Source organism: Rattus rattus, chromosome 17 (genome assembly GCF_011064425.1).
Source record: "Rattus rattus isolate New Zealand chromosome 17, Rrattus_CSIRO_v1, whole genome shotgun sequence".
NCBI lineage: Eukaryota > Metazoa > Chordata > Mammalia > Rodentia > Muridae > Rattus > Rattus rattus.
This window is the reverse complement of record NC_046170.1, coordinates 432,184-452,339: the sequence shown is the minus strand read 5'-3', so window position 1 is coordinate 452,339 and position 20,156 is coordinate 432,184. Positions and strand designations below refer to the sequence as shown.

At 42.8% G+C, this 20,156-nt stretch overlaps 1 protein-coding gene across 1 annotated transcript in view; it reads left to right on the top strand.

Annotated features, from left to right (window-relative positions):
* The window catches only part of Ces5a (carboxylesterase 5A), a 28,653-nt gene extending 11,661 nt beyond the window's left edge, over positions 1–16,992 (top strand). Inside the window, exons 6-13 of the mRNA XM_032887999.1 lie at positions 153–257; positions 2,561–2,665; positions 4,031–4,171; positions 6,749–6,817; positions 7,747–7,894; positions 14,026–14,175; positions 16,324–16,396; positions 16,474–16,992. Of these exons, the coding sequence (XP_032743890.1) occupies positions 153–257; positions 2,561–2,665; positions 4,031–4,171; positions 6,749–6,817; positions 7,747–7,894; positions 14,026–14,175; positions 16,324–16,396; positions 16,474–16,705 (1,023 nt within the window). The 3' untranslated portion in view covers positions 16,706–16,992. The remainder of the gene's footprint in view (positions 1–152; positions 258–2,560; positions 2,666–4,030; positions 4,172–6,748; positions 6,818–7,746; positions 7,895–14,025; positions 14,176–16,323; positions 16,397–16,473) is intronic.
* The last annotated feature ends 3,164 nt before the right edge of the window (positions 16,993–20,156 follow it).

Below are 20,156 nucleotides of genomic sequence, written 5' to 3'. Positions count from 1 at the left end.
ATTTCAGCCTTGAATATCCAAGCAGGGCTCTCCAGGCCAAAGCTTGGATTCTAAAGCAGACTTTCTGGGAGAATGTCTTTAAGGAAGGGATTGATCACATTGGGTGTGATTCTTGGATCACTGAAGCTGGGTGTCCTACATTCCCTTTCTAGATTCTGTCTCCTTTGAGCGCGGGGTTATTCCACAGAGCCATCATGCAGAGCGGAGTGGCCATCATCCCCAGCCTGAAGAATTTTGATAATGAACTGAAACATGGTGTAGGTATACTGTTCATATCTCTCCGTAGTCCTCAAAAGCCCACAGGGTGCCCTCTTCTCATGTGCTTAGACTTTCTTCCTGACCATGGCAAGGGCTACCTTATGCCTATATGGAAGGTCTGTTCAACAGGAAAGGCACCAGCTCTTTGTACCAATGGGTGTATGTATGCATGCCATGGAGCAGCGGTTCTCAACCTGTGGGTCACAACTCCACGAGGGGGAGTCAGATGGCCCTTTCATAGGGGTTGCTTAAGATCATCAAATAACAGAGATATTTATATTATAATTCATTATTATTTAATTTTTTTATATATGAGAGTATGCTGTCGCTGTCTTCAGACACACTAGAAGAAGACATCAGATCCCATTACAGATGGTTGTGAGCCATCATGTGGTTGCTGGGAATTGAACTCAGGACCTCTAGAGGAGCAGTCAGTGCTCACTGAGCCATCTCTCCAGTCCCTGGCAGTTATATAACATTAATATAATACTAGCAAACAGTGGCAAAATGACAGTAATGTCGTAGCAATGAAAAGAATTTTATGGTTGGGGGTCAGTACAGCCTGAGGAACTGTATTAAAGGGTCATAGGATTAGGAAGGTTGAGAACCATTGTCACAGAAGAAAGGAGTCCAGCTACACAATGCAACATTATTGTTGTGTCTGAGTGTGCACATATGTGTTATAGTTCTTAAATAATTTTTGTGGGACAAATCAGTCCCAGTATTCTTATTCTGTACAGCTAATCTTCTGTGCCTATCATGTTTTATGCTACCCTAGAGTGTAATGTTGAGAAAGGGGCTGTTTCCAGGAGTGTGGTGCAGTGACTCTGGAGTTTAGGGGAAGAGGTAGGGTGTATATCTCAGATATTTGTTACCCCCTGGAAATTAGTCATTCAAGACTATTTCTCTTCCTTCCTTCCCTCCTTCCCTCCCCCTCCTTCCTTCCCTCCCTCCTTCCTTCTTTTCCTTCTCTCTCCTTCCTTCCTTCCTTCTCTCTCCTTCCTTCCTTCCTTCCTTCCCTCCTTCCTTCCTTCCTTCTCTTGAGATGAATGTCTCACTGTTATTTTGACTGGTCTCAAATTTCTGGGGTGAAAAGGCCTTCCTATCTCAGTCTCTAGAGTATATGGGTACTACACTGTAAACCCCCTCATTGGGATCATGTGATACATTTTCTTAAACATGATGTAGAAAATAGCACACATAACCTCCGACATCTAAATAATGTCATAAGATTGTGAACTAGCTTCAGTGCAGATGAATACTGATTTGGGTAATGCTTAATTAAACAAGGCTACTTTCAACTTATGCATCACTCGTTCACTCCCAAAGCACTCATTGAGCACCTGTGGTTTCTCAGTGCTCAATTAGGACTCATGACTTTATCAACGGAGAAAGCATATTTTCAACTAGAGAAGTCTTTTGTTATGTTGATGTTACCTGGAGTCTGTGGATTGGTATGGAAGCTTGTTCTAAAACGACCTAAAGTCACATGTAGACACTATATATTGACCATGTATGCAACTTATGTTCAATCCTCGGAGCATTCATGACTCCTAGTTACAAAGCTCCCATAAGGACAGTTGTAAATGAATGAATGAGCTCTACAAATATGGGAAACTTGATGGTAGGCTGCAACGATGCCCGGCAATGGCTGGAGTAGGAAAGGTGGGGACACTGGAGTATGTGAGATCAGGGAACAAAGAGCATTATGGGACTTCAGTGGTCTGGAAGGGAGTCCTAGAGAAGGCAGGACTTGGGCCTCAAATTAGAGAAACAAGTAAATCAAGCAAATATAAAATTATAACTATAAAATGAAAAAAGTAAGATTGTATCTTTAGAGATAGAGAAAGGACCCCTAGAGATTCCTAGCCATTTATGGGACTGAAACTTAATCCATAGAGAAACTCAGCACAGATCCCAAACCCTGCCTCAGCTAATGATTGGAGCTCCCAAAGTGATCCCTCACTCTTGAGGTTCAAGCTCCATTTAACATACCAAGATCAGAACCTGTGGCATTGTAGCTAAGTGTACAGGCCTGGTATATCTGTGACCAGGAAGGAACCCTGATTCCAATCCACGGCCATAGACTGACAACTCCTTTCCTCCAGCTCTGGAAGCCAGTAGAGTTAGGATAGCACAAAGCTAACCTCAATGTGGCAGCATTGGCCTACAGCAAGTCAGGTAGCATGCTGGACCTCACTCAGATGGACCAACCAACTGTGGCTGGTGGAGGCCACTTTCCAGGCCTTAGTTCTCCTGGTTACATTCAGTACCCCTTTCTGTCTGCCCTCTCTGTTAACAGTTGCAGGTGGTTGCGGACGTCTGTAACTGCAACGTATCAGACTCCAAGGTTTTGCTGAAGTGCCTGAGGGAAAAGTCTTCTCTCGAGTTGCTGAGCCTTGGCCAGGTGAGGGGGGGAAGCTGGGGGGAGTGGATAACTCAGTAGATGGAGTGGATATATATTCTAACCCTTTATTTTGATCTTTTTTATTTTGATTTTGATCTATCTTGACAAGAGAGGGGTTGGAGATTCATGTCAACATCTGAATGTTGTAGGGTTTCAGACTTTTCCTTACAAGGGATTTAAAGAACACTGTGGGATGGGGATGTTGCTCAGCCTGGGTTGTTCTTAGACATTGAAGGCATCTCCCTGGGAAGAGGGCCCTGCTTGTACTCCATGACCCTGAAGCTAAAGTCAAGACTGAGTGTTGGGAGTTTGAATTGGAAGTGACTTTTTTTTTCTTGTTGTGACAGAATATTTGAAAAATCTCAGTTGCCTGAAAAGGAATGGTCCAGAGACACACCCACTGCTGTAGGCATTCAACCAGTCTGGCTGGCACTTGTGGATTTCCGTCATTAGATGAATAATGGCTAATCTTGAGATTCTGCTAGTCCTTGAATGATTAAGATTGTTACTTATCAGACTCAAATGTTTGTAGCTACCTGGCATGGATAAAACATCTTCAGTCTAGAGTGGGTAATAGAGAACCACCAGTTAAGCTCTTGCATGGCTCTCTTCTACCCAGTTCCCTAAACTGGCACCCAAAGAGAGAAAAATATGATCAGGGCTGGTGAGAGAGCTCATCCAAGAAAAGTATTTGCTGCGTAAGCCTGATGACATCAGTTCAATGCCCAGAACCCACCCAAAGGTGAAAGGAGAGAACCACGCCACCCAGCTGTCCTCGGGTCCCACAAAGACACTGTGGCATGCACCAGCTGCATGCCACAGCCCCCCTCCCCCAACAAATAATAGAAAAAGATGAGAAATAGTTGTTGCTTTCTGAGGCCCAACACACAGGAGTGGATTTGTACCCACTTTCTCATCCAAGTTACTCCTACCCTTCCCAGTTTGGCCAGAAATTCTGAAACTTGAGTGGACATCAGTATCACCTGGGGGCAGCCCCAATGACAGCCTGCTAGACTGCCCTTAGCGTTCCCTATTCAACAGACCTGAGAATTTATGTCTCTAATAAACTTCCAGATGCCATCGATGCTAGTCTATGAACCTCTTGGAGAACGACTTTGCTAAGCTCTTATTTTCCTTGAGTGATATTATCATTGTTGTTTTTATTATTTAGCAAATGACAAAACACAGCACGGAAGAATTTAGATTTTTTTTTCCTTAAGTGCACGGCAGACCAAGTCTGAAATGAACACATCTGGCTGGGTCAATGGTGTTTTGCTTCTCCTTTTCCTGAATGCATTTGGGCTTCTGAGGACAGCAGATTTTGTAAACGGAAACAACTGTTGGTTTCCCTTTTCTTTGTTGCAGAAAACAAAGGCATTCACTCGAGTGGTTGATGGTTCTTTCTTTCCTGACGAACCGATGGAACTGTTGTCTCAAAAGACATTTAAAACAGTTCCTTCTATCATTGGAGTCAATAACCAGGAGTGTGGCTACATGCTGCCCATGGTAAGAATTCTGGCTGTCCTCCTTGCTTCTGCCTCTATAGCAAGACGACTGTTTGCTTTCATAGATGATTCTCTGTGTGATAAGAATTGGGAGACCATTGATATTCATGTAACAATAACCTTCCACTGACCAGAAGAGGAGTCATAGTCTGCTAAAGGAAGGATTTATTTGGCCTGTGATTTCGACCAATAGAAGTAAAAACAGTATGGTTCCAGCATTTGGAGATGACATCACATGACGGAGAAGTAGAAAGGGAAGGCGTTATGCAGAAGGGCATCCAGCATAAAGAGGTTGCCCTACTTTTTTAATGACTCACCCTCTTGCAAACTAACTAGGTCCTAGGAGAATTATAGTAATCTCTTCCTGTGACCTAGTCACTCTTGCCTAGGTCCTACCTCCTGGAGATTTACCACTGTACAATACACTTATAATGAGAACCAAACTTCCAGCACATGATCACTTGGTTGGACATACTCAATCACATCTAAACCACAGGCAAGAAGAACCGGAGTCTGGAGGACCAACAGTATGTCAGCCTCGGCCCTTACACTGATTTACTGCAAATGAAGCAACTGTAGCCAGAGGAGAGAGTTAGATCCATTGAGAGTTGGATCCATTTGTCTTTACTAAAAACAAAACAAAACAAAAGAAAGCAACCCCTAAAGTTACTATTTCAGATAGATTTGTGGAACTGCACTCCCTCAAATTATATGCAGTCTTTGTCTAGGTATTTTGACTTCCAAGAGCCCTACAAAGATTGCTTCTGTGTAGAATTATGAAAAGTAGAGAAGTTGTATACACTTAGAAACCCCGAAACTTTGATAGTAGACATTCATAGCTTTCTGTCAAGTCACACTTTCCAGGGCCATATAGTGGATACGTTTAATTAGAAGATGCTTTCCGAGCATGCCCAGAGCAATGAAGAACACAGGGTGGGGAAGAAGGCATCTTCAGGAGTGTCAGAGGGCAATGAGGATAAGCCCTCTGAGGAGGGGTAGATGGTTGAACAGAAGCCTGGGTAAGCAGAGGGAGGGACACTTTCTGGACTCTGGGAAAAGCTTTTCATCTGTTTTAGAAGTTTGGAGGAGAGGTCAAATTCATTATGACATCAAAGTGCACTTACTTAGACCAACCTCTGTTTTAAAGTGGCAGGGTAGCAGGGAGAGAAGACTAAGAAATAAAGGAATCAGTGACTGCGAGGCACTATAACCAGTCTCCAGAGTGCCTTCCACATACCAGGCACATATCATCTGAACAAAAACTTGCAAACGGGTGCCACCTCTTCTACTTTTAGTTAAAAAACTGCCCTTCAGAGGGTGAGAGTGGTGTTTCTGTCTCCAGCCAATAAAGAGACCGTGCTGTGTAACTTGTATGCATTTAATCTCTGCTTTTCAAGATGGAAACTCATTAAATAGCCTGGCATATTGCAAGCTCTCAGTAAGCACTAGCTTTTGGAATAATGCTTAGGATAAGGGGGAATTAGTGCTCAGGTCTGCACCATTCAGGGGATACCATGCCTATGGGTTTCAGTCAAATCTGTCCTTATTTCCTTGAGACCTAATGCAAATCCAGTTCTTAAAATGTGTCTGTGGGAAAGTGTCAGGGAAGAAGGTGACAAGATTTTCAAGTAAATTTATTTGCCTAGGGACCTGTAGGTCTACCAGATAATGTTTTAAAGCTGTAGTACTGCCAGGAGATAATCACCAAGTATCTATGTAGAGCCTCTGCCATGTAAGGACCTCCTCGGTGCATGCTTTCCAAAGAGCAACTCTCCAGTGTCAGCAGTCTTTGTGGGTGGTTCATTGTTTTCATATCTCAAGGGAAGGATCTGAAACACAAGGAATTATTTGTACATTCACCACAGCCCTCATTCCCAGTCCTCCAAAATGTCGTGAACCCCTGGTCTTACCTTTGGCTTCTTACCAGTTATGACCGAAAAGGAAGGAGAGTAACAAGCCACTGGCTTCTCTCTGAATCTGAGGTCAAAGCCAAGTGTGTATCAGTTCAGATCACCATAACAAAGTGAGTCTCGGTGTCTTGAACCACAGAAGTGCATCTTCTCACACTTTTGGAGTCCCCTATGTTTGAGACCAAGCTGTCACAAGCTTGGCTTCTCTTTGACTTGTGGATGGTCACTTTCTCACTGAGTTCAGTATAGTGTGTCCTTACGCTTGGATTCCTAGTATCTGTGGGTCTGAATTTCTCTTCTCAGAGTGCCTTTAGTGGTCTCATTAAAATAGCATCACTGCTTTAAAGACCAAATAATGTTAGGCTCTGATACACAGGGGTTGGGGAGGGGTGTTCAGCACCCCAACATATGAGTTTAATCCAGCTGATAGCTCGTAACCACTAGGACTCCACAGGGCCACAGATATGACAGGGAATGGCTGCTTTTGATAAGACAGGAGAAGGGGACATTCATTGGCCAATCGATAACCAACACTTCTACATGCATGGCCACTTGGGACTGAGAGGACTCCTGTCTTTTCGGTTTCCACTAGAAAAAAAATTACATGTTCAGGTCCTGTTTTGCTTTCTGGTGCTCATGGAGAATACCCTGTTTCTCTCTCTTCACAGAGGGAAGCGCCTGACATTCTTCTTGGCTCCAATGAGTCTACTGCTCTCACCTTGATACATGTTTTGCTGGTAAGTGATTGTGGATGATGTGGCTCTCCAGAGAGTCATCCACTTGACAAATATCCCTGTGCCCTACACATAGAGCTGAGAGTTCCTCAAAAAGTTGACCTTCCGCAGTCTGCCATTGAAGCTCAGGACAAGGGCAAGGTTAGAAGAGTGGGAGGCAGCTGGAGTTGGGTTTAAGAAGGCACTCAGTTGTCCAATGGAAGGGCTCAGTCAGAGCGATCGGGAACCAAGAGATCCAAGGCCTGCTCTCAGCCAGGCAGCATACTCTGCTTGTCCTCTTGACTAATCCTTAGAATGACCCATTCTAAAAATGACAGATGAGGAGACTGAGGCTGTAAGACAACAAATGGCTTAGAAACACAGCTTGCCCCAGGAGCTGGGACAGTTTTGTGGATGTATGGCCAGTGTGTCATACACCACTTCCTTCTCCTTCAGCTTGATGCTTTGCTGTCAACACCTGGAAATTCTTAATAACTTTGAGACACAAGACCCCAGATTTTCATTTTGCAATGAGTGCCACCAATGTGTACTGTGTGGCCTAGGGCATGGGGTTCGAGGATAGACTTGTGAAAGAATTGTAGTCCCATGAGCTTGGACCAACCATTTATTCTCTTCATGTTCTCTAAGTTTCCAAAACTGTGGTGTTATTTTTAGGGCATCCTAGGATTGCTGGTGGGTGAAATGAGGCAATGCACAGACAGTATTTACAACTTTACCTTCACAGGCTAATGCTTAATTAACAGGTTGGCTATTGTTACTTGGATTTCCTATGACCATGAATTTGTCTTTTTTTCTCTTTTTCTTTTCCTTTCCCTTCCCTTTTCCTCTTCCTCCCTCTTTTCCTCCCTCCCTCCCTTTCTTCCTCTCCATGTCCCTCCTTCCCTCCCTCCCTCCCTTTCTTCTTTCTTTCCTCTCTTCCTTTCTTTTCCCAGCATGTTCCCCCCCAGTATATGCACGTTGTGGCAAAAGAGTACTTCCACGGCAAGCATTCTCTGACTGACATCCGAGACACTTTACTGGATTTGTTTGGAGATGTGTTCTTTGTGGTTCCTGGGCTGCTCACAGCTCGAAATCACAGAGGTGAGTCCCTGAAGAGCATTTCCTCAAGGACACAGACAGTGAGACAGGAGGTTACAGGGTCCGTGTTGTTTCCTGAGGACCCATCCCAGGGCTCCTTCACTGTGAGGATCTCTTTGGTGCGCTCATGGTGGAAGAACACTATAGCCATCATTGTGACTCGGGAACATATACCACTTATTATTTCAGTCCTCTACTTTCTTCAGTTTCCTCTCTGGAGCTGGTTGTCTTTCAAGACATCTTAGCTGTAGGAGTAAGGAAGAAAGCGAGATGGAAGTAACTTGGGGAGTTAACGTAAAGGTAATCTCCCTTCGTCTGTTCCTCTTTTCTCCCCCCCCTTTCCTCCACGTCTCCCTTCCCCTTCCCTCATCACCCCTTCCCTGTTTTTCTTCTAGAAAATACTTATCAGTGACTTCCTTTGTACTTGATTCTCCCCTATATCCTGGAAGTTTGGCATCGAGCAGAATAAATACCCTGCCACTGTGCTAGTAAGAAAGACTGGAAAAAAGAAACAGATTTCATGTAGACTGTGTTCTATGGTGATATGTGCAGTGGCATCAGTGAGGGACAAAGACCATGGGCCAGGTTGCCATGCGAGGTCACTGTTGCACTGCATCTCTTAATGACAGACAAGGTGAGGACTGTTCAGTTGATGTTGAGTTTGACAACACAGAAGTCGCCGGTGACCTTGACAGCGACTTTAACTGAATGATGAGAGAGTGTAAGAGTAATTTAAATGGTTCATGGAAAGTGGGGCGGGGGGATTTATCTGTAGACGCAGTACTGTGGACCAATTTCAATTCTTTTGTAACAGTTTTGTAGATATTAACGAACTAATTCTAAAATTTACATGAGAATGCTGGGATGGCCAAATCAATCTTGAGTGAGTGTAACAAAATTAGAAAAGATACAATTCACTTGATTTTAGGACTTATCATTGAACTAGGATAATTGAGCAGGTCCCACCTCTCACTGAGGCACTACTGGCAAGGGACAGTTGCTAGGGTAGAGAGAATAATTTTTGTGGAAGTGGACACTGGTTGGTTGCCAGTATTTCAGTAGATCACCTGACCCAGGCCTATATGGGTGACACTAACCGGGTTAGTAGGTTATAGAATTAAAATACTTCAAGTTGGGGGAGGTAAAGAGGGGGGAAAGTTGGCAGGCATAGTCTTATTTCATTATATATGTATAACATTCTCAAAAACTTAAAGGAGGAAAGACCATTCCTTCAACCCCCAGCATGCATATGCACACATGCACGCACACATGCACACACAAATGAGTCTGACTGAAAGGACTGTGGTGTTTTCTTCCTCTGATCTGTTTGTTTCATTGGTCCCCAAGGTTTATGGAAATCTCAGCTGGCTTACTGTCATAAACTGACCACTAAGTAACAGAAGATAGGCTGCAGTGACCACTTAGAACAAATAATAAAAACTTTATAAAGTCAGTATAGAGTATCAGTAAAGCAAACAAACAAACCCAGCAGTACCCCCAAACAAAAATTCAGGCAGTTAGTAAGATTAGATTCCATCACTTCCACACCAGAACTTCTGTTGTTATTGTTTTTATTTTTTTTTTAAGTTATTGTAGACAAAGAAACAAGAAGGCAATGCTTACATACAGGAAAAGTAAATTAACAGCCCAAACATTACAGATACTGAACAAAAACTTTAAATCAACTATTTTAAATATGGAATGGCAGGTATGCTAACCACTGTCTCACCATCGCCTGAGCAAAAATTTACTATTTTAAATATGTTCAAATGTCTAAAGGAAACCATGAGACTAAAGTATAACTAAATAGTGGCCATAAAGAGAATTTATTTCTTAAAACTGAGAAGAAACTGTACAAAGTGAAAAGATACAATAGCTGAAATGAACAAGTTACTCTAGGGATCCATCATGGCTCTGTGCACATGAAAGAAAGAAGGAGGCATTTAGTTTATGCCAATTGAGACTCAATCTGAAAGAGAAAAGACAAAAGGAAAATGAGCAAAGCACAGGAATCCTGTAGGATAATTTGACCAACCAAATATATGTCTAAAAGGATCCCAAGAAAGACAGGAGAGAGAAAAGAGGCAGGAAGAATAAGTAACGGACAAAACGTTCCAAAGTTGTTGAAAGTCTGTCTTCCAAGAATGACAACAACCCCAGATAGGAAAAACTTAGAGACCACAAAGAGACACATTGTATCTAAAGTCAGAGATAAATAAAGGAGTTTCATGGACACAGAGAGTTGATACTTGTCATTTATGAATCAGATTATCATAGGCTCTATCAAATGAAGTGATGGTGATCATAAGGCATGGAGATGACATATTCAAAGTGCCAGGAGATAACATAGTCAAGGCTGCTAACCAATAATTAGATATCTGGGTAAAACTGTCATTTGGAAAAGAAGGAAAAATTATGGCATTTTCAGGTACACAGAATGTTCATAGCTAATAAACTTGCCAGAAAAGGAAAAGGAATTCTTTAAAGATTTTAAGCTGAGACAAAAGGATGCAGAAAGGTTTTCAAATCCACATGAAAAAGAAAATAATACAGTAAAACTAACCATGTAAGTAAATATGGAAGTAATTCTTAATCTATTTTTGTTTACAACATCCCCTTACTTAAATTATTTTAAAGACAATTGCATAAAACAATTGTAAATCTGTTAGAAAGATACAATATATAGACATATAAATTCAGTCTTAATAACAAAGGTTTTATTCTATTAAGAGTAAATTGATATTAATTTGAACTTGATTATCATAATTTAAGATGTGAATTACAATCTTCAACATTAATTTAGAAAATAACTAAAATTTTCCTGATTATAAAAGCAAGAAGTGGATCAAAATGATGCACTAGAAAACTCTAGTGCAAAAGAAGGCATTAATGGAGCTATTAAAAAAACCAAACTGCTATAAAAGACATAGAAAACAAATAGTAAATTGGTGGAAGTCAGCCCTTCTCTTTTATGAATTATATTAAATGTAAATGGACTAATTTCCCAATAGTCAGATGTTTCAGAGGGATTAAAGAAACTGTGCTATTGAAAAGAGATTCACCCTAGAACAAAGGAAGTACACTGGCTGACAGTGGAAGAATGGAGACGATTGTCAAGGCAGACAGCCACCAGAAGAAGCTGGGCTGCTGCTTAAGTCAGACAAAATACATCTGGAGACAGAAAGTGGGACAAGACACAGTGAAGGACATTATAACTACACCAAGAAGGCATCACAATTAAAAACCTACATGTGCCTTATGATAGAACCACAAAATATATGAAGTAAAAGTGATGGAAAAAGATCGAAGGGATAGTTTTATTGTAATAGTTGGAGACCTTAACATCTCACTTTCAATGACAGAACAATTATGAAAGATATGAAGAGGGAAATAGCCGAGAATACTATAAATGAGCCAGACCTAACGTTGCGTAAAGAACATTATACCAGAGTCTCCATTTCTCTCTTGTACATGTGATGTACAGGATAAACTACACATTTGACCACAGAACAAATCTCAATGAATCCGAGAAGGTGGAGTATGATCACAGTGGAGTGAAATCAGTAATCAACAAGAAATATGAAAACTCGAACATGTAAAAATTAAACAACATAATGTTTACACTTAAGATATTATGTCAAGAGATGTATGACAAAGTATTTAGTACTTTAAGCATTTTATATATTTCCTATAAGTGAAATACAATATTTGTCATTTTTGTCTAGCTTATTATCATAATGCCCCAAGGTTCACCTATTTATTACCACCTATGAAAATTTCTTTCTCAGGCTGAGGAATAATCTTTGCCCGTATATACCATGTTTGTTTATGCATTCATCAACGGTTGTTGGAATGGATCTACCTTCTGATTATGGCGAATAATGCTGTTTGAACATGAGCATAGGGATACCCATTCTTTTACACACATATTCCTGGAGCTCACAATCATTCTATCTTACGAAGAACTGTGCGTTACTTTCATAATGGCTCTGATGATTTTCATACCCTCCACCAATGCGTGAGAACAGGATTCCCTCTGCTGCATCGACATCCGCTTCCTGCAGTTTCTGGAGAAATAACTACCACATACATGTATGTGTGGGTGAAGTGATATTCAGTCATGGTGTTGATATGTGTCTCTCCAATGGGTAGACAAGTTGGAGAGATCTCCATGTACTTTTCAGACATTTCAGAATTAAGTTTTCTCTTGCTCCCTATTCTCTTCCCCTCTTCCTTCTCTGCCCTTTCTCTCCCCATCCCCCTCCTCCTACCATATGTTCATGGCTGACCTCTACTCCTCTCCTCTCTCTCTTTTTCCCCTACCCCCTCAACTCTTCTAAATAAACTCTATTCCATACTAAAAATAATTTTTTTAAAAAAATCCAATACAAAATAATGAATCTCATGATAAGAGTTCCATACATGAATATCATCAATTTTCCCGCCCCTGCTCCGTTTGGTTGAAACACACATCCCATGTAAGAGAAAATGTGGAATATTTTCCAAACATTTTCATGTCTCATAGCAAAACAAAATGTCTGTGCAAGTTGTTTCCTCCTTTTTTCTTTTAACTGAGAATTATCTCTTTTTTTTTTGCTTTAGAAATTCTTTGTATATTACACAGACTAACTCCATTTGAGATATGATTTGCAAGTATTTGCCATAATTTGCAAGACACTCTATAGGTTGATTTCTTATTCTGTTGATAGTGGATAGCAGAATACTGGTTTTAAATGTTCATGCATATTGCCTCACTTATGTTTTCTTTGTTAATTGTGTAATTTGTATTGTATTTTAGAAACCACTGCCAAATGCAGGGCAGTGGGAATTAAAACAAATTTTATTTTTGTTGTGTTTAAGTTTGTGTGTGTGTGTGTGTGTGTGTGTGTGTATGGTGTGTGTGTGTATGGTGTGTGTGTGTGTATGGTGTGTGTGTGTATTGTATGTGTGTGGTATGTGTATGGATGGTATGTGTATGTACATATGTATATTGTATGTGTGTGATGTATGTGTGGTGTGTGTGTATATTGTGTATGTAGTGTGTGTGTATGGTATGTGGCGTGTATGTGTAATATGTGTATGGTGTGTGTATGTATGGGTGGTGTGTGTGTGTGCATGGTGTGTGTGTGTGTGTGTGTGTGTATGGTGTGTGTGTGTGTACATGGTATGTGTATGTATGTGTGTATGTATGGTGGGTATGTGTGCATGGTGTGTGTGTGCATGGTATGTGTGTGTGTATGTGTGTGTGTGTGTATGGTATGTGTGTATGGTGTGTGTGTGTATGTGTGTGTGTGTGTGTATGGTATGTGTGTGTGTATGGTGTGTGTGTGTATGGTATGTGTGTGTATGGTGTGTGTATGGTGTGTGTGTGTGTGTGTGTGTGTGTGTGTGTGTGCTGGGTTAAGGGACATATTCTATGTGGTCAGTAAATGATTGTGCATACATGTGCCAAAGCTCCTCAGGTCTGCATTTGAAGTGTGCACATTTTATTACGCGGGAAAGAAACATAAAGAGAAGGAATGAGATAAGCGTCAGGCAGATGGACTATGCTGTCTTGTTGGAAGAGATGCCAAGAAACAAGCTGGTAACTGGAAGAAAATTTGAGACCAAGCGTGTGTTTTTGCATGTGAGTGCCTGTGTGCTCAAGTGTGTGTGTGATGTTTCAGAGAAAGGACCTTGGTAGAAGGAGGTGGGATGGAGGTTGCATGGGTGTAGACTGTTTTGGAAAGGGGGAAATGCTGGGTGCTTCCAGACATCTGAACCAGGGTGAATGACAGGAAGTTACAAGGTGTATCTGGGCTCAGTATGGTGAGTTGTGTGTGTGTGTGTGTGTGTGTGTTTGTTTATAAGTAGAATTCTTTCCTTCTCTGAGTGTGCATAGGGTTGCCACATCTTTGTCACTAGGGATAAGAAGGCTGGTATAGAGGGGAATTCCAGCCTCAAATAAGGAAGGAAGGGAGAGAAGAAGGCAGGAGGCAGGCAGGCAGGCAGGCAGGCAGGAGGCAGGCAGGAGGCAGGCAGGCAGGCAGGGTGGTTTACGAGCTAGCACACCTCTGGGCCTGTAAATTTGGGCCTTGAAAGGTAGGGCTACAGGACCATGCCTACCTGATGTTTTCTGCTCTTTGTTTTTTCAGATGCTGGTGGACCTGTCTATTTTTATGAGTTTCAGCACCGACCCAACTGCTTTCAGAACACAAGGCCAGCTTTCGTGAAGGCTGACCACACGGATGAAATCCGCTTTGTCTTTGGAGGCCCATTCCTGGAGGGTGACGTGGTCATGTTTGGTGAGTAAGTGGCTGTGGGCTCCTCTTGCAGGGACATGGAATGCGGAATGCCGTGAGAAGAGAGAAGAGTTAATTCCCCAGCTGCTTCTGTAACGCCCCCTGCTCATCCCACCCCACCCCACTGTGCAAGAGTCAGTAAGAGCTGGGGGCTGGGATTTCATTAGCTCAGTGGTTTATAAACATATACCTATTTTACACACACACACACACACACACACACACACACACACACGGTGGGGGGAAAAGAGGGAGAAGGAATGGGGGGAGGGAGGGAAGGAAAGAGGGAGAGAGAGAGAGAGAAGAAGGAGGAGGAAGAAGAGGAAGGAGAAGAAGAAGGAGGAGGAAGAGGAGGAAGAGGAGAAGGAAGAGGAGGAAGAAGAAGAAGAAGAAGAAGAAGAAGAAGAAGAAGAAGAAGAAGAAGAGGAGAAGAGAGAGAGAGAGAGAGAGAGAGAGAGAGAGAGAGAGAGAGAGAGAGAGAGAGACTGAAAAGTTACAAGCAAATCCCCCATAGGAACAACCACTAAAACATTTAGTTTAAAATACCATGCAATGGAGGATCTTTATTAACTCAGCCTTTGACAGAGGATAGTCCTTTTGCTGAGATTTGTGGATTGTCGTTTCGTCATTTTGTTTTTTGATTTTTAAATAAGGATGAAGTTAAATAATTGCCATAAAACAAACAGTGAGTGCTTAATACATTCTTTTATTCAGCAGTGGTTTCACACTCTGACTGAAGGAAGACCTCTCCAAACTGGAAACAATGATTAGTGTGTGTGTGTGTGTGTGTGTGTGTGTGTGTGTGTGTCTGTGTGTGTTGGGGGGGGAGGTTAGATTCCTTGCACTCTAGAATCTTTAATGTCTGTAAGTCAAGAGCAAGCTAATAAAATCTTGAACAACTTATGGAAAAGTAGAAATGGGGGTGGCTTTTAGTGTATGCAGCCTGCTCAAGTGCAGAAATGGCAGGAGAAGAACAGACCACTCTTGGCCCGTGAATCATTCTACCCTAAATCAATCCGTGTTTGGTCTGTTCCAGCAGGTGTGGGAAACAACTATTTCATATCTTAGAGGAAGGCTGCAGACCTTTGCAGTGTGTACAATCCTCAGCCTAGCAATTCCGTGTGCAGGGCTTTTGGCTAATTATATCCACACGTGCCAAAATATAAAAACATACAAGAAACATTGCCATCTCCAACAAGTGCGAGACAGCATGTAAATATCTGTCACTGGAATGTGGGGTACACATACTATGTTCAGTACCTTCTTAGCTGCCGTTGCACATTCACATGTTTGAACATTGACTGTACTGTGAGGATATAGAACAATGGTAGGTTTACAGCCGACAATGTAGAACTTATAGATACAATTTCCAGATACAACTTTTGTAGAGAGAACAAGGTGCAGAACCTGTGCCTGTGAATGAACAGATGCATAGAGGTGTGTCCAGCTGTGCCCTGTGCCCATCTTCCTGAATGTGTCTACGGCATTGGTAACAGCGCTTGTCTTTGAGCTGGCAGCTAAGTTTCTGCAGGGAAGTGATGGGATTTACCTGTTATTGCAAGTGAGAGGGAAGTGATTTAAAGGGTTGCAGATGCTATCTGCAAAATGACATTGTTTTATAGATGGGCTGTGGGATCCTTGGGATTTATTATTGTTAGGGGCATCTTGGAAACAAGCTTTAGCAGATAGTAGTGGATGGCTGGGCGGGGGAGGCAGAGAGAAGAGAGACAGAGAGGCAGAGAGACAGAGACAGTCAGAGAGACAGACACAGAGACAGACAGTCACACACAGAGAGAGAGACACAGAGAGACAGACAGAGAGACAGTCACAGAGAGAGGGAGAGGGAGAGTGAGAGCAAGAGCGCTTGCACGCATGAGAGAGAGAGAGAGAGAGAGAGAGAGAGAGAGAGAGAGAGAGAGAGAGAGAGAGAGAGAGAGCACTCTGCATTCAAATGGTAATGGGTGGAGCAGAGGACCAATGAGAAAGATATGCTCAACCTGCATTCTATGGGCGGTGCCTCAGTTGCATATTGGAGCTAGGACTTAAGGATTCAGTAATGGGCTCAAGGCATGACTTGGGCTCACCATTGGGAGGAGGCTTGGGATGTCTGTGACGCAGGCAAGCAGCTGCATTTCTGTTCATCTCCTCCAGAGGAAGCCACTGAGGATGAGAAGTTGCTAAGCAGGAAGATGATGAGCTACTGGGCTAACTTTGCCAGGAGTGGGTGAGTGAACCAGCCAGCCTCCTTGCAGTTGGGCGTTTGAGGATGGCCGTCTTACTGGGGTCCGCTCTCACTTTCAGGGATCCTAACGGGGATGACCTGCCTCTGTGGCCAGCCTACGATCAGAATGAATCGTACCTGAAGCTGGATGTGAACATCAGCACTGGATGGAGACTGAAAGATCGGAGAGTGGAATTTTGGACAGACACCCTGCCCCTGATCACGTCTGCTTCCAAAGCGCTACTCAGTCCCACTTTCCCCTTAATCCTCTTTTTGCTGCTGCCGCCGTCTCTTCTCTCCATTGCTTCTTAGAAGCCATGATTGTTTGCTTCTGATTTTCTTCTAAGTTTCTCCCTCAGCCATTATCCCCATTCCCAGCTGAGCTGCTTTCCTGGAGACTTCTGTGTGCTAATCTGCTTTCACTGATGTTTTATGGGCTTAGGGATCAACCTCATAAAATTCTTTTCAACATCAAAAAAATTCAATTTGTCTTGGAAGGTAATGAAATTTTCTCAATGAGTCTGGAGGAGGGTTGGTCCATTACTTGTCATATAATGAACCCATTACTCATATAAAATAAAATCAGAGTGCAAAATGTATGCAGGGAATGCAATTTAATTTGTGTTCGTAGATTCCCTCCCACCCCTGGCACTCAAGATACAGATATTGAATACAATGGGAGTTCTCTTAGCTCCAGTGCAGTACAACTTTTAGTATGAGCCACATCTTGGCACCTCTTGGCTGTGTCTTAGTGAGCAATGTGGGGGAGGGGCACATGCTGGAAAGTGTTCTGCTCTGACATCATTCAAGGTCCGGGGGTGTAGAGCTCCCAAAAGCAGACAGCAAGGGTCAGGCCAAGAACAAGAAGAGGCTTCGATGGTGTGGTTAAAGATGATTCCACAATTCGTTAAAGCTATGCCGGGTGCATCATATAAACCAGCTATGTCCCCAATGGGTAGAGTGAGTTTTTAGGAGATCTACACCTCTGAATGTTTTATGGTATAAATCTAGTGAGTGCTATTTGGGAAGTGTATGGTGTGTTAAGATTTAGAAGAGAGGGAACTTGATTTAGAGCAGAGCTGTGGGCCTTCTCTGGAGAACTCACATTTATGCAAGAAAGGGTAGAATCAAGTTAGCCAACTGGCAGGTGTGTGTGTGTGTGTGTGTGTGTGTGCGCGCGTGTTCTTCTTGCCACCATTTGACAAAACTAAGGTGACATGCTTACTCTTTCTATCCCTACTGTATAACTTGTCACAGTATCTTGTTGTTGCTTCAGGACGATACATGATGAACAAACAGCAGGCAGCTTCCTGTGGTGCCAGTAACTTTGAGCTTATACGGCTCACAGGTCTCCAACTGACAGACTGATTCTGCCCGCCCAGAAGGGCATTCTTTAGCCCAGGCAAAAAAGAACTGATTTGTTAATAGTAGTGGGCTAAGGAACTTTGTATTCCAAGCCACCTTTCCAACTTCTCTAGAAAATAAAAACAAACTCTGGAGTCAGCAGAGTTCTGTTCCCATATGCTGAGAACCTATGGACCGCATGCTGGAAGGCGGGGCTTCCTCAAGACTGTTGCTGACGTCATCCGGGAAGCTGACTTGCTCCTTCACAGCAAGTCCTTTCTGCCTCTGCTTACTCTCCGAACACGCCAACACCATGGGCTGTCTCCAGCTCGAGTGGTTTTGGAAAAGGTGGATCAGAGATACCTGGATCTCTTTAGGGTCCTAGAAAGAGGTCACTCCATTTGTAAGGGAGCCAGAAATTCCATGACCTCTGCAGCTGTTGGGAACTCTTTCCTATCGTATTATTTGGAAAAACTATCAGCTAGAAGCATTTATTTAAAACAAAAAAAAATGTTACAGAGTTAGTACAGTGGTTCATTCTATCGAGTGCTTGGCTTCCCAGTGTGAGCAATGGACCCCACATACAAATTTCGGGTGTAGTGCTAGGCACCCCAAATCCTGGTGTTGGAGAGGTGAGACTGGAGGTTCCCTGGGTCACTAGCCTCATTGGTGAGCTCTAGGTCTGTGAGAGACCCTGTCTTAAAGAGTGTGGACTGCATTCCTGAGGGAGGGTGACGCCTGACATTGTCCTTTGTTTTCCACATGCATACACATGTGCCATGTACACACATGTGAACGCACATGTGAGCGCACATGTGAACACAATGCATCACATTACTACTACATCGAATGCTGTCACAGGCTTCATTTACACTGCCCACGTCCAGCATCCTCAAACAGGGTTCTAATTTTGGCAGGTGTCTTTCTGTGATATTCCCACGTCACCCAGATAACGAGTCCTATCCTTTCCTCTTAACATGCAATTTGATGTATTGTGGATTTGAGATTGACATAGAAATGAAAGCTTGTGTCTTAGTTAGGGTTTCCAGTGCTGTGAAGAGACGCCATGACCAAGGCAACTCTTATAAAGGACAGCATTTAATCAGGGCTGGCTTACAATTTCAGAGGGTCAGTTCATTATCGTCATGGCAGGAAACATGGCAGTGTCCAGGCAGGCATGGTGCTGGAGGAATTGAGAGTTCTACTTCTTGTTCCATGAACACAAACAGGAGAAGACTGGCTTCCAGGCAGCAAGGAGGAGTGTCTCAATGTCCACCCCAAAGTGACACACTTCCTCCAACAAGGCCACACCTAACTCAATATGGCTACACCTCCTAATGGTGCCACTCCCTGGACCAAGCAAACTCAAACCACTACATGTTGGGTTTTTTTTTTTTTTCTGTTTGTCTGTGACTCCCCTCTCAGGGGTGTAGATGAATCGTTTGGATGAATATTCTAGTATCCAGTAGCTAACCAGTTTCCAGTCACAATGAAGTAGGAGCTCGCTGCATGGGCCCCAGACATCTGTATTTTCAGTTCACAGATGTCTGATGCTCACTTGATTAAGAAGCCCCAAGTCTACACTTGGTCTACGTATACTTTCTCTCCAGAAGCCTGTTTTATTATCCTGCGTATAGTTCCATTTTTAATCTTTGGTGTGTTGAGACACATTTCAGGTAGCCTGGTCTTGCCTTGAACTCAATACGTCCGTGGTGAGAGTGACCTTGGACTCCTACCTCCCAGGTGCTGGGATTATCAATATATGCCTTCCCTCTAGCTTTAGAGGTGTAATTTCACGAGCTACTTTGGGAATGATTATATTTTATTTTAAAATATTTATGGAATCAAGATTATTAAGAACAAGGGTTCCCATAAGTGTATTCTCCATGAGATATTTAAGTTCACCAACTGAAGAGTCATAGCACTTCCTTCTCATTTGCAGTGCAGTGTGTGGTATCAAGACAACGTGCAGTTCATAGCAACCACCTATGCTTTCCTTCATCATACAAATCCAAAGTATGTAATAATAACTTTATTATTTGAAAAAAAATATATATATTCTTTTTATAGAAAGCCTTTTTAGCTATCCCACTCCTGATCTTGGGCCCTTTTCATTAAATCAAAACAAGATCAAGATTTAGGAACAAAACACGTCTTTGCCTGAATCTCGTAGTGTCCAGCTCATAGCAGTGCACCAACAAGGAAAAGGGGCTTCCTCCTGCTAGCAGCTCCGGGCAGCTGGGGACACTGTACATCGAGGATGGGACACAACCATGCTGAACTAGAAGGAGCAGTACCTTCGCCTTTCATTTTTGCTGTAACATTTGGCATGGGAAGTGGCGTTAGTCATGACCCAAAAGGCTAGACTCATAGGCAGACGAGAGGTTGAGCAAGGTCTGAAGTGTTTTTGTTTGTACTT